At 43.7% G+C, this 15,016-nt stretch overlaps 1 protein-coding gene across 2 annotated transcripts; it reads right to left on the bottom strand.

Annotated features, from left to right (window-relative positions):
- Positions 1–3,228: 3,228 nt before the first annotated feature.
- Positions 3,229–14,682, bottom strand: ETV3 (ETS variant transcription factor 3). Of its 2 annotated transcripts, none has more exons than XM_036272920.1 (5): positions 14,403–14,682; positions 12,460–12,518; positions 11,624–11,861; positions 10,224–10,339; positions 3,229–4,874 (listed from the first exon to the last, which is right to left on the bottom strand). In XM_036272920.1, exons 2-5 carry the CDS (start codon positions 12,503–12,505, stop codon positions 3,745–3,747), a joined length of 1,530 nt encoding a protein of 509 aa, XP_036128813.1. In that variant the 5' UTR covers positions 12,506–12,518; positions 14,403–14,682; the 3' UTR covers positions 3,229–3,744. The 2 variants fall into 2 exon arrangements, with proteins under 2 accessions (XP_036128813.1, XP_036128814.1); XM_036272921.1 differs by having other exon boundaries at positions 3,690–4,874; positions 12,460–12,515; positions 14,403–14,530.
- Between the last annotated feature and the right edge of the window lie 334 nt (positions 14,683–15,016).

The raw sequence follows: 15,016 nt of genomic DNA on the forward strand, positions 1-15,016 counted from the left end.
TGTCCCAGGGTTCAGCTGTCCTTCATCCAGTACTGACTCGAGGAAATGGACAGTCCAAAACCGCGAGGAGACCTACCTCTCGCTCTATACTGGTACCTATGCAATAGGAATACATTGCACAGACTTGGCAAAATCTCCGGCTTAACTTCCCTGGCTCAGTGTCTCAACGTCAAAACCAACACTCTGCAAGCTTTACTTACAAGTATTTTTTTTTTTATTTAACTTTAATTTCTGAGGTAAAATACTTTTTTTCTTTCAACTTCCATAACAAAATACAGAGCTATCAGATACCCCTGGAAAAAATATGTATATTATACATATATTTCTATAACATTACATCATATATATAATATATATGCAAAAATTTGAAGACTTTATAGAAAGCGGAACATCTAAAAGGCACTGCACAATGGAGTTAAAGATTACTTACATTTTATGTACATATACACACTTTATTCTGCATAAGCTAACTAGTGAAGTCATCTTTCACATGTGACTATCTCACTCACAAATCCCTGCTTCACAATTTTATAACTCAAAGAATGCCTAAATATTTCAAAACAAATTAAATGGTAACTTTTTTTCCTCAACAAGAAACTAAAAATGGGACAGGTCTTAAAAGACTGGATCAAAGTTTTTTTAAAAACAAAATTAAAATTCCATTACTGTTTATAAAACAAAACACACAAACATAATTATGGAATAAATAAAAAAAAACAACAACAACAAGGGGCAAATTAGCCAACTCACTCTACCCGCTTGGTATGTTTTTAATGCTTCTGAAAGTTTCTTGGCCCTTGGAGGACTAGGGTGCAGTAATTCCCTATATTAGTTAGTGAGTTGGGTTTAATGCAGTGCAGCTTGAAAACTGGGGGTGAAGGGACTGGTGAATTCTTTATATTTCACTCATAGCCATTCTCTAAAAAAAAAAAAAAGCTCAGCAGGGCTAGATGCCCTTAAGATTGACCTCTACTATTTTCTCTTTTCAATAGTCAAAAAAGCAAACTGCTTGCATGAACAAGTTCTTGATTAATACAATTTCAAGATTTATTTTTGTAAAGTTTTAAACATTTGGCACAGCAAAATACAGAAAAACTGGGGGAGAGAAAATAGGTCTGGTTTTGTCCCCCTTTTTACTACCTGCTGTTGGACAGTGATAAGATGCTCACAGAAAAGACTGGCTTTGTGCCAAGCTGGTGACAGGTGCTACAAAGAGTAGGCTGGGGGGGGGCGGGGGGGGGAGAGCAGCTCCTACCCCTTCACCCAAGGAATGACCTACCTCCACATTCCTTGGTCCACTTCCTGAGCAAGCCCAAGTTTGGCTCTGTATAAAGACCCTCCCCCTTCACCCCAACCCCAGTGTGCAGTGCAAATTGACCAACAATTTACTGGTGGAATGGCAGTCAAAGGAAACAGTTAAACACCAAACAATTTCTTAAAGCCAAAAACACTTCCATGGAGTTGAACATTTTTTGAGTGTTTTTTCAAGTGTAAAAGCAGTGACATTTTGTTCAAACAGAAGCAGCATCTAGGAATTAATTCTGGCACTTGGGTTCTAGGGGTTACAGGTATGCATCATGGATTTCTCTCTAATTGTAAAGGCCTCATGTTTCTATTCCTGAGTTAATACCGACACCTGCTGGCCCTCCCCTCTAGTAGAAAGAGAGGATGGCCAGCCAGCCTCCCTGGTTAGGTCGGGCAATAACAAGAGATCCCTCCTCCACATGCCCGGGCTTGCTTTCTGATTCGAGGTAAGTCGAGGTGCAGAGAAAGAAACTGACAAAAATATAACCAACCAAAGGCAGCCTGAACAGGGAGCCCTTTGCAGCCTGAGTCCATAGGGACTGCTCTGTCAGTCTGTTTCCCAGGGAAAGACGTCACTCATGGAATTTGAATTAAACAAGGGGGAGGACTGATTTTTTTTTGCCAAAAAAATCCCACATGATGGACTCAAATCATCTAATAACTCACTCACCTACTCTAACCTTTCCTGAGCCCCCCTCTCATGCATGCTCTCCAGTTTAAAAAAGAACACCCATCCCCCAACATTACAAGACAACCCTCCAATGCTACTTAGTATACAGAGTTCACTTAGGCTTCGGGGGAGTCAGGAATTTCTCCATTCCTAGACAGCATCCCTGTACCCACTCCTTGGCCCTATAAGATATGGAGTTACTTCTCTCCCTGCTGCACTGATGCCAGGTGGATTTGAACCATGGTTAGTTGTTTCCACACACTACACAGTTACACGTGTGCAGACATACAGAGTTGGCTGTGGCTTCTTTCTCTCTCTGCCCCTAGTCCAGGTTCCTTTTCCTTCCTAGAAAATCAATACTTTCCCATTCCTTTGAAGTTGACGGAAGGCAATTTCCCAAGAAAAAACAATTCCTCACTGTCTGTAAACTGGAGTGTCGTGGAGGATAGTAAATTGATCATAAATATTAGAATAGTCTAGGGAAATGGGTATAGCAAGAATGGACAGACACCAACTTTCATTCATACTAAGCCTTTGGCATCTGGTTGCCTTCTGTATCTCCTATCTATTCCTTCAGGTTCAACAAACATCCACTTGTACCCCCAGCTACCTTCTGCATTTTCAGGTATCATGTCTTTACCTCCCGTAATCCTGCCTTTTTGCTATCCATCCCAGTAACAAGAGGGGCTGACTAAATGCTAGCTCAAAATTTAACCACACTTCGAAATTCCTAGACTATCTAAAGTTGTTCATGCCCTTTTACAGGTTTATTTTGACAGACCCGTATCATGTGAAAGAACGTTCATCATTAAGGCTTGACTTAAGAAAATGATGAGAACCAGACACAACCAAAATACATCTTCACCACTGTCGTGCCTCTCAGTGAACTCGCTACAGTCATACTCTGGATGGCTCCCCAAACCCATGATGGAAAAGAAAAAATAAAGGTCATTTTTGTGTTTGTTTTGTTTTTAAAGGCATTGGTTTACTTCCTCCTGCCTCTTCTTTCCTCCCTGAACAAGAGTTTACAACTCATCATGGCTTCTTAACAGGTGAAGGTAAAAAGTCCAAGAAATTCACAACTGAGCTTCCTGTCTCAACCACGCAGCCAGGCTCCGTGCCTGCTCCACTCTAACTGGCAGTATGTTTCATGTTTCCTGAAAACATTTTTAGAGGAAAAGGAAAAAAAAGCCAAACAACAAAGGAAAAAAAAGAAAAGCAACATCTGAACACCCCCAACCCCCACCCCACCCCAGTAAGACTGAGATTATCTTATTTCTCCCCCTGAAATAATTACAAAGAAACATCTCAGGCATATACTGAGTATTAATGGTCTCTCACTGCTCAACCTCCCAACCATGCCCTTTCCCCTTTTATATGTAACTCTCAGAGCAAAATTAATGGCTTTCCTATACATAAATACAGTAGAAAAGAAAGAAGTCTGGAACCTGAACATCATGGGACCAAGCAGCGTCTTGGCCCTTCAGGAGTCTGTCAGAAAGTATTAGCCTCAACAGGAAAGAGAGGCCCTTTCTCCTTTCAGTTTAACACCCTTCCCGTGTCCTCTCACCAGGAAAAAAAGTGTGTTCATATCCGACCTAATTTACAACAGAAGATGCCCAATCCCATCCCCAAAACATAAAAATACAAGTCTATGCCCCTAGAATGATCAAACCAGTCTAATTCCCTCCCTCCCCACCCCTGAAATCTTGCTACATAAATACATGTATGTGATTATAGTATAAACAGCTCCCAATCCACTTCCAATTCTAAGCATCAGCAGCTGCCGTTGCCAAGCCCCGTGGTCCTGACCCATTCCAGAGGAACTTGCCACCCTTACTCAGCTCTCGGGCTTCAGGGTCGTCATTCCAGCGCCGCTTCAACCGAAGCTTGGGGGGCATCAGGGCATCTTCTTTCTTCTCAGGCGCACCAGGCTCTTTGCCAGGCCTGTCTTCAGTCACTTCTAGGGGTTCTTCACCTGGGGTGCTAATGGGTACAGAGGGCCAGATAGGTGGTGCCTCTGGGCGAGCAAAAATGGTGCCTTTTTCCTCTTCCATGGTCCTGCTTGGCACAGTGTCCTCTTCTTGAGAGCATTCCTCCTTCTCTTGGGCTGACTGCCTGAGACTCTCAGGATCCTTTTCAGAGGCTGGCTCTACCTTAATTCTTGGGGGGACAGGAGCCATGGTGGGAGCAATGACAGGTGCTGACTCCTCGCTGCTCTCTACCCTCTCCCGGTTCTTCCGCCCAACTGGTGGGGGCTGCAGCTTGATAGAAAACTGGGTTGACTCCTCAGGATGCATTTGGCACTGCAGTGGTGGAACCATCAGCCCTGGGTAACGGGGAAATGTCCGGGGACTCAGATGGTAGTTGAACACAGAACAGGCTTGTGAATGAAGGTAGTGTTTCATTTCCTCGGGATTGAAGGAAAAGCAACTGCTGCTGGTGAATGGGCTCAGGCCTGGTGATGGGCTATAGGAGAAGATAGTGGGAGTCAGGGAGAGGGCTGGTGAAATGGGAACATTAAGGACACCTCCTCGGCCAGGGAGTGGAGAGACAGCAAAGGGACTGTGGGGGTCAGGGTAGATCCCTGGCCTAGTGAACAGAGGAAGCATGATGTCAGGCTTGCGTTTCTGATGGCCAATCCCTCCTCCACTGACAGCATTCCGGGAGGACATGAGATCCACGCCCCGGCGCCAGTCAGCAGCCGAGCCATCCTCTAGCTCCGAAAGCTCTGCCTTTCTATCGGTGCCATTACTCAGCTCCTGGCTGGAAGTCGTGAGGGAGCTAGCAGGGAACCGCCCTGGCTGCACATCACCAGTTGGGGAATGAGTGTCCAGAGGTGGGAAATGGAAGCGGGAAGAGGCTGTTGGCACTGGTGGTGCACTCTGGGGAACCACACCTGTGACGGTAGAAAAGACAAAAGGCTCCTTCAGATTTGGTCATTCGCTATCAGCACTTTTACTTATACTAAATAACAAGATTTTAGAAACAACAGGAAGCAGTGCAGCTGGACTGATTCCCTTAGCTCCCTGTCTTCCTAGTATCTATTGCTCAGCTTCCTCTTCTCAATTTAGTTGCCATTTTTCTGTGGCCTCTTATTCACTTTGTCTTCACAGTACTCTTTACTATCTGAAATATGACTTACTTGTTTATCTGCATTCTATAACATAAATTCCAAGAAGGAACTTCCTATTTTTCACAACTAGATTTCCAGCGTTTAGGGCTTTACAATGAGTGAGTGCTGAATAACTATTAGTTGAATGAATAAACAGGTAAAGAGCCTTCTCCTCTGCAACTCTAAATACTGTGTATATATCACCTGTTTTAATTCTAAGCTTTGCAAATAGTCTTTTTTTATTTTTGCAATTTTGGCCATATCTATAAAGCAAGCGAACAAATCAATTCCCGCTCCCGCCCCCCCTCCCCCAAAACAACCCAACAAACAAAATTAAAAATGACATTCATGTAAATCAATGCATTAAAAGACCAAAGACCAATATTTATACGGACACAAACAAGGCATGTTTTAAGAAGAAAAACAGATTTTTTAAAAAAGTCATATGTTTAAGTTCTTATGGCATATGATTCATCATTTCTGATATATAATCACTACTTTACAGAAATGTAAATATTTTTCAATCTCTCCAAATCTCTAACAAATTTTATATAATGATCTCTATTCCCAACCTGCTTTCAGTGCTTTTTAAACATTGAGAGGGTTGGGTGAAATCCAGGACCTAACAATCCCTCTTCCAAGGTCACCTGCTAAAATCTGAAGCTCTAAGCTACCCACACCATTCTAGACATGTAAACTTCAGAGGCTCACAAGATCTCAACTTCCCAAAAGGCCTTTCTGATAAACAGGGTATAAGAAAGGTATGCCAGCTGAGGTTTCAGAGACCCTTTGGGTACCTAGAAAAAAATAGCAGCTTCTATCACTGATGATGTTAGGAGGGTTCTTTATACTCTGAGGCAGAGATAAGGGAGAAGGAAAAAGAGCAAAAAGGAAAAAGAAAGAAAAACCCAAATAAATGAAAGTATAGTGATCTAGGAGAAGAAACAAAAAAAAAAAGTGCATTAAGATACAGTGTGGTTAGGGATCATTCCCAATCAGCTGCCCTCTGCTATTTGTATCATGGAGTCATCTTCAGATATGACTCAGGTTTGCTGGTGTGTGCAAGACTAGCTTTCTAGGCACGTGTGACTGAGTAACATTGTACCAGGTCAGCATTTCCTAAACTGATACTTCACAGAAAACGTAGGACTTTTCCTCCTAAAACTACTGATTTAATCTTACAATAGGAAAAAAAAAAATGATGGATGCCCTTGTACATAATTTGAGTAGAGTCGAAGGTCCCAGGTCAAAAGTATCTCTTCTTCCAGCCTATTACAGTGGCTAAAATTCCATTCTTTTTGATCTTGATTTTTTTTAAGAACATATCTATTCAAAAGCAAAACAAACAAACAAACAAAAAACCCCATTTCTGTGTGTTCTGAAGGACAGAATAATATTAAGCACAATGAGAGAGAAGGTCTGTTTCTCCTAAACATTTTTTTTTAAATCCTCACTCAAGAATATTTTTCCATTGACTTTCATTTTTTTTTTTAGATGGGGGTAGGGGGGGTGTCAATGTGAGAGAGACACGTCAATTGGCTGCATCCCACAAGACCCCAACTGGGGCTGGGGATCAAACCCAAGACTCTTTGGTCCACAGGCTGATGCTCTAACCTCAGAGACAAAATGGCCAGGGCAACAAACTTTTTTTAAATTGAAAGATATCTCAAATCTTTACAGAGGCTAAGATACACTAAATCTGCAAGAAAGGAACAATGCATAGCATATTCCAAATGCATTTAGAGAGAGTGAAGAAACGTGAAACCTAGGAGCAATGCTGCTCTCTACCCTCTATTATATATGTTGAGATAGCAAATCTAAAACTTTATTTAAAAAAATAAGTTTGCTACTTAAAAAAAGTGTGAATAACACTGCTTTAGAAGATCACCTTGGAGCCACCATGAAATCTGAGTAGTATGGTTGGGAAATTTGGGTTTGAATCTTAGTTCTGGCACCTTCTACCTTGTAACCCAGTGCAAGTAACCAACTGGTCTTTAACCCCACTCTGGCAAAATGAAAATAAGGCTTTTGCCTAGGCTCAAACACTGGCCCTACCACTTAGTTGTGTGACTCTGGATAACTTACCTTTCTGTGCCTCAGTTTCCTTGCCTGTACAATGGGTAATAACAGGACTAATCTCATGTTTTGAAAACTGAGTTAATATTTGTAAAGATCTTAGAATAGTACTAGCCCATAGCAAAATGCATATAAGCAATTTATTAAATAATCATGGTTCAAAAATAAAAACTTTTCGTTTTTAGTTTGAATACAGACCATATATTAGATAATATTATTAGAGCGATGTTAAACTTTCCTAGGTGTTGTAATGTTATTGTGGTTTGGAAGGTGAATGTCCTTGTACCTGGGAGATACACACTGAAGTACAAAGGAGTGAAGTGTCATGATGTCTGCAACTTCATTTCAAAACTTTATATATAAATAGAAAGGGATAAAGTGTAGCAACAATGTTAATGATTAGTGAATCACGGGAGGACATGTGGCTGTTCACTGTTCTACTTTTTCCAGTTTTTCTGTAGATTTACCATTTTCCAAAATAAAGGTATATATAACAACTTGGGGTTGGGGTGGGGAGGCACAGAGTGGTATCTCAAATCCATCCTTGAACTGGTATGTGCTGCCCCCACACTCAGGTTATCACTTTTACTAGTATCTCCTGTATTTTTCTTTCATTTATTATGCAAATACAAGTAAATATTTTAAGTATATTTAATATTTTATAGGATGCTTTTAATAAAAAAAAATGAGATACTGTATGTATAAGTATTTTGAACACTATTCAAATGTTAAGTATTCCACCTTAAACTGTTAACAGTGAATAGGACTGTGAGGAAGGGAGAACATTCACTTTACTTTTACTCTATGAACTTCTGTATTATTTGGATATGTTACAGCCGGCATATATTGCCTCATTTTTAAAAACACACATATCAAAACAAGCCAACTGTATCAACCCGCCATCAGGACCATGATCTCTCTGGCCTCCAAGATCTAAATCCATACAACCCTACTTCTCAGAGTGCTTACCACATTCCACATTCTGAATTGCATAAAACCTAATATATTTTATTTCTCCTGTTAAACTGTAAGTTCCCTGAGGGAAAGAATGCCCCGCAATAATCTTTTTTTTTTTTTGGTCTTTCGGGTTTAATACATTATCTGTTGACCAAATGAGTGAATCCCAATCTGGAGGAAGAATTGTTGAGTTAGTAAATAAGAGTTATATTTCAGTAGCTCAATCTCTCAGGTACTGTTTTCCCAAGAAGCTGTTCAACAGGTAACTAACTGTATTCAACCCACCCTGATCAATCTCTGACTTTGCTGTCATCCTTAATTTTATCATTTGTAAAATGATAATGAGACATAGTTTATCTGGCTAGCAGAGTTGAATGAAATAATTCACAAAACACTAAACAAAAGTAACTTTAAGTAGATGTTCAATAAATGCTGTATTTCCTTTGTCATAAAAAATTAACCTGAAACAACATTTGGTCTATCTGGGTATAAGTTCTCTATGACCAAATAACGTTCTTTGGAACTATCTTTATCCAGGAGTAGGCAACCAAGCAGTGTGCCGAAAAGAGATGACACACTGCTCTGCTTTCCCTGTGACTTTTCTGATTAGGATCTTGAGCTTAGTTGAGGATCCAATGTAGGTCTCATTGCTTTCAGGCAGAATGGCTTATGCCAGGCCACTACTATTAGGTCTCTAGACCAGATACTTCAGTGTGAGAGTCTAGATTTCCTTGCCTTGGAAAAGCATATTATTTCCAGGGGCCGATGGATGTGCCATTCCAGGTTGTCCAATGGCTAGATTTCTGGGTTTTCAATAGGCAAGACGGAGTGAAAGACGGAAAAGAGACCATGGAAGCATTTGGTGGTGGTGGTGGTGGGGGGGGGGGCGGCGCGTTGGAAGGGTATGAACACCAACATATTCTTCAAAATTGCTAGTATGCCCATCTAGAGTCCCAATTACTCTAGGTGTACAAGGAAGGAGCAAGAGTGAGAAATAGAGGAAATGGAATTCCAGTGGCTAGAACAAGTTTGATTTCCTAACACCTCTCCCTCAGGCACAAGGAAAGAAAACAGGTTGTAATTAGAGAGATACATTCCAGTACCTTTTTTTTAAATGTATGCCCCAGGGACAGGAGGGAGTGGCAACAGAATGAGATCGAAATGTAATGATAGCAGCATCAAGCTAAAACTGCCCTAACTTGTTGTGTGTAGTAATTAAGTATCTGCAATGGATCTCAGCATTATATTCTCTCAGCCACACCCCTGCTCTAATTTTTCAGGTTATTTCCAACTTTTCTATGAGAAGTTGTAATACTGTAGAATCACAATTGATTTCTTTGCCTTAACATACAATGCCACAAAGACTATATTGATGGCTGGTCAGAAACTGGTTAATATTATCTGTTTTCTTGGGCAAGGGTATACTTTGCATCAGCAAACAACACACACACTCATAAGAAACTGCCTTCTGCAGACCTGAAACCTCTTTGAAGAGCTGTGATGAAAAGCTGTCACCAGAGATCCCAGAGGGGAAACCTTGCTGCACTTAAGAGAGAAGGTCAAGTAACCCCAGCCTTGTTCTCTGAGGAGCTGCTGGTACAGATCAAAGACAATGCTTTTCACTGCAAACATATGAACATCCTCTTCTGTGATCAAGGATGCTGTGGTTTTTGATGATATTCACTTGATAAGGGAGAGTCGGTAGTTTCATAGAAAATCGGAAGTGTTTGTATAAACAGGTTGTTGTCTATGAAAGAGCCACTAGGTAGAGTGTTAAAACTCTGAGTCCTTAACTTAAAGATCAACACAAACCTACAGAACATCATTCCTAAAGAGGATAGTGTAATAGTATCTAGGAAATTACAAATAATATGCAAAAAAGGGAACCAAAACAACAAACCAAACACATTTATCCTGATGCTGCAGACCTTCTCACTCTTGGTATTAGATAAATGGAAACACCTGAACAAGAACAGAGGCACTCCAAGGGGTTACAATATTTTGGTGTTTCTAAAAATCTCTTAAACATGCCAGTCTTAGGTTTTCAGGATTCTTTTTCAAATCAAAATTCTTTTCCCACCAAGAAACTTTGCATCTTACCACTTGATCGAATGTTGATGAATGGGTAGTTGGGTGTCACCAGCTTGTTGAAGTTGAATTTATAAGTAAACCTCTTCCCTTTTGTTTTATGAAGGATCCTCTTGTTGTAATAGTATCTGTTAAAACAGGAATGCATGTCAATTTATCTTCTATCTACTGACAACTGGTACACTTAGGTAATCACTAAGAGCAACAATTCTTGCTCTAAGTATTACTTGCAAACATCACTATCATTCTTTTGCAGATTTGCCCTCAGGTTAAGGCTGGGAGAACTAGGAGCTTCCTTTTCTCATTCAATTTTCAACTAAATTCTGATCCTAGGCTAGAGCTCTAGGCTAGAGCTTTACAAAAACAATCTCACTTGAAGATCCTGAACACTTACCCTAGCCCCAACCACCTTTCTTTTCCATCTCTCTATAGTTTCAATTCTATAGGACATCTCCTTCCTGTTCCACTGTATGTCACTATCTAGTTTCTCTTTTCTGCCTTACCCAGGTAGGGGCAGACAAGTTTCTTGGGAGACCTGATGTGGTTAGTCTAGAGGACGTAGATGAAGGAACATGCAACTGTTTTATGGTGGCAGGTAAAACAATGGGATATCCCGATTCTGGAAAACAGCACTCAGCTTGGCCTGCTTCCCTTTTAAAGGGGATGTGGGAGGCTCCAGCAAAGCTACCACAAAGATTTTACATTCAGGGCCTCTAAGAATGAAAAAAAACTTCATTCAGGGAGCTTCAACGTACCCGGAACCTTTAGCTTCACATCTATTCATTAGCACAGATTATAAACTGCCTTCTGGCCCCTTGAGAACTAAGGGTTATGAAATGTGTAAAGACTGACAAGAGAAAAAGAGAAGCTGAGAAAACTTATAGATCAGTCTTGGACATGTTGGAGCAACCTGCGAACTGATAACTAAGCTCACAGATATGATTCCTAAATACTGTAGCTAAGTCAGGACCATTCTGTGAGTCCTCCTCCTATGTGTTTGCTTCACTCTTTTTCTAGTTTCTTCCAGAAGAACCTAAAGAAGAGACATTCTAATAGATTTCCAACAGGGAAGTCTAAACTAATTTTTTGGATTATAAATGAGCTACAATCTATCTTTTACCACACACTCTCATCCACTACAGAGCAGAACTGACTGGCTGTCTGTCAGAAGCCAGTGCCAACAATGTTAAAATTCCTTCCTACATATACCAAAGATATATATGCCTTTTCTCCTTTCGTGCCTCTACTACTCAGATTCAACAGCTCTTCTACTCCCATTTGAAAACTATACATTATTTACTTAGATAGTATAGTCTCTTGTCATCTGATAACCTTTTAATCTAACATTCACCACACTGCTTATTCTCCTGTCAATCTGTTGATACCATGGATTTGGGGATCCTTTCTGTCACCTGAGGGCCCGGCTCAGCTTGTCATAATTCATCTGTGGTTTGCACTTCCTGCGGCCCCAGAGGCGGGCCACCTCGTCTGGATCCTTGATGACAAATTCCCCGTACTCTCCCTGCTGCCAGGCGATGACATGGCGGAACTCTTCCTTCTGCAGCAGCTCGAGGATGAAGTGCCACAGCTGGATCTGTCGGGAGCCTGGGGACGACTCTGTTTTATAGGCCCAATCAGGAAACTGATACCCTTTAATGTGAAAAGGGCAAGATCAAAGTTGTCAGGAGCTAGGTACATACATTCCAGTATCCCTGACTTCACATTCCAATGCTCAGAATCCCTAGAGTGCTTTGCAAATATGCTATAAACACCCTCTCAGTCAGCTGGGGCTAACCACAACAGGAGAGAGGAAAGCACAGATAAGTTATCTTTCCTTGTGGCAATAATCAAATCTCGTAAGAGTTGGATAGCAGCACCCAGGTGCTCTAATCTTTCATACATTACTTAATCTCATCCCTGCTTTCTATGAGGCCATGAAAGTTCCAAAGGGAACAAACAGGAAAGATCAACTAATGTTTTAAGAAAACACAGCTGAAAACCCCTCACTCCCAAGGTTAGAGCTGTCTCTCTAGCAGGAAAGAGATTCTAAAGCGTGGGATAAAAGTGTGGTGACCAGACATGTTAGATATACATACATAGGGAACAAGCCTACAACTGTCCTGGCAGTATCCACCCAGTCAAGAGGCTGTCAGTCACGTCTGGCATTTGTGAACAGAGCCCAAGTGGAGAGGAAAAGAACCACGGAGGGACATTCCAAGTACACCAGAGATGATTCACTTCTGCTCACCTCCACCTCCTTCTGGCTTTTCCACGATGCTACAGCCTGCTTTCATTTTCACCCTCCTGCTGAGAGATACAAGTCATATCATTTACTTTAAGGTGCTATTATTTATTATCTTCCCAAGGTTTTCTGGCACAGCCTTTCCCCAAACTTCCTTTTCCTCCTTATGTAACTCTCTTTCTTTCAAATATGTCACCTTCAAACTGCTAATCCTCAAGTTATCAAATGATGGTCCTCAGGTCATCAGCTTCAAAGGCCATAATTATCTTTCACCTGACTTTAAACCACAAAGGGTAAACATTGTCTTTAATATTTGCTTTCTTCCTCCTGATCAGCCCTTTGGAAAGTAAGGGTGCAGTTAAATAAGTCCAAAGAGGCAGCCAAAACAAGTCAGTTTGTCTCCTACTACTAGACAGGCCCAGATGCCAAAATATACATGCTTGAGTTCACCCAGATGTACCAATTTAAAGAAGAGTGGAAAAAAAAAAAAAAAAAAATCCATCTGATTGCCACTCAAGAAAGAAAACTGATTTTGATTTATTTTACTGAATTATAGGAGACGGGAAAAGGAGAATTCCCAGTCAGAAGCTTCTCCCCCTCCTCCTTGAAAAACACCCTGGGATACAAAGAGCTAACACATCATATGTACAGATACTCTATACAAGAAACACACGCATTACCAAAATGTTTTTGAGAAAAAAAAATGTACATTTTTCTCCCTTTAATAGAAAGGAAAGGAAAGAAAAAGCAGGTATTTCTGAGAGCCTTTGTCCAATAAGTGGAGGGAATCTTGGTGGGATCTGAATTCACTCCATCCAGATTTACAGTATCTCAATGAACTTCCTGTTCCTAGCAGCAAGCAGCTCTGTATCAGTCAACCCTTTAGCCAAAAGAAAGGGAGGGTGAAACTGCCAGAGGGAGATGTGGGCAGGAGAGGCAGATCTACCCTCGCTGTTCCCTAGGGTAGATGATAGGCCCTCAGCACCCACATTAGCAGGAGTCTGGAGGGAATGTGGGTGCCTCAATGGCCTCAGGGTGGAGTGGGGACAAATTCCTAATCTTGGAAATTTCATCTAATCTAGGATTCCTCTGGATCCTTTGAATTTTTTTCTCGCCGTACACATTTTACGAAAACCGGCCAGTTTTAGTCTATTACGACTACAAGGGAAAGAGGACGAGCTCAATGCCCCAAAGGAAGAAGAAAGCCAACACAACCGGACACACAGTCACATACACAAGACACACAATGACAAGGCCTCCGAGTTGAGGCAGAAGCTTCCTCTCCAGCTGCTCCCATCTCCGTGACAATGAGGGAGGAAAAACACTAATTTCCCCACGGCTCCAGGAAGCTGCCCTGGACTCCAACTCCCGGATGGCTGTCAGACCGCGGGGCCTCGATCCTGCCACAGAAACGGCCTTCCACCTCCCAGCCTCGGGCCCAAGCCCCGCTGCAACAAGAACCTGACCAGGAAGCTCAGTCCCGACATCCCAGCTCCCGATTACCCCCCATCGAGGCTCCCCTCGCAGGAGCCCGGGGGCGCCTCTGCAAGAGTTTCAAATTCACTCCGAGGTCACTGTCCACGTAGGGCCATCGATCCCAACTCCGCAAAACCCACTGAAGCCCCTCGCCCTTCCTCGGATCCCACCGCCCCCCGAAGAGTGAAGCTCGCGGCGCCTGGCGCGGCGGCTCCCCGGCTCCCCGGCTCGGCCCGTGCCCCCACCGCCTCCTTTCCACTTGCTTCCCGGTCGGGTCTCCCTCGCCCCGTGGCATGAACGCTGCCCTGGGTCCCCGTCGCCTCTAGACACCCGGGCCCCATCCCTCCCCCCGCACTGGGTGAGGCCAGCGGGTTGGGACGTGGCCCGTCGGGCGTCCCCGACCCCAGAGACGCCGTCCCCGCCGAGATTCCGGGGGTCCGTCGGAGGGGCTGGGCGGCGAGGCCAGGACTCACCTCTCCCCGGCAAGGTCCGTCTTCGGTCCGGTCTCCTCCGCGGCGTCTCCGGCTCCTCCTCATCCACCCCAGCAGGAAGTGACCTCTTCGCCTGCTGTCGTCACTTCCATCCTCAGCCGACAGGGCGGGGAGGCGGCGGCGCCCTCCCGCGGGTCTCCCAGCCGCGCCGCGCCGCACCCAGGCGCGCCTCCCTTCCCTTTCCCTGTCCTCGGACGCCAGCTTCCGCCCGCCCCCGCCCGCGGCGCCCCGCCCGCGGCGCAGCGGCCCCGCCCGCGCAGCCTCCCGGCGTGGAGCGTGTGTCACGCTGCGGGGGCACGTTACGCACGCTGGCTGCGGGAGGCCCTGCCCCGTCGCGGCCCCACCCAGGCGCAGCCTGGAGTGCGAGTCGGCGCGAGGGGAGTCGGGGGTCCTGCCCCGAGAGCTCCACTGGTTGGGGGAGGGATGTCGCGAAGCCCCTGGAAGGGCCGAGGTGCCGGGGTAAAGCCCGCTCCGACCGCTGCGACCTCTCAGAGAGGGGAGCCTGCACAATGGGCGGAGGACCCCCGACTTCAGAGGACGCTGTCCACGTCCCCACCCCGCGAGAAAGGGCCCTTTCGCGCACTGAGAACAGAAGC

This window comes from Molossus molossus, unplaced genomic scaffold (assembly GCF_014108415.1).
Source record: "Molossus molossus isolate mMolMol1 unplaced genomic scaffold, mMolMol1.p scaffold_m16_p_20, whole genome shotgun sequence".
Taxonomy (NCBI): Eukaryota; Metazoa; Chordata; class Mammalia; order Chiroptera; family Molossidae; genus Molossus; species Molossus molossus.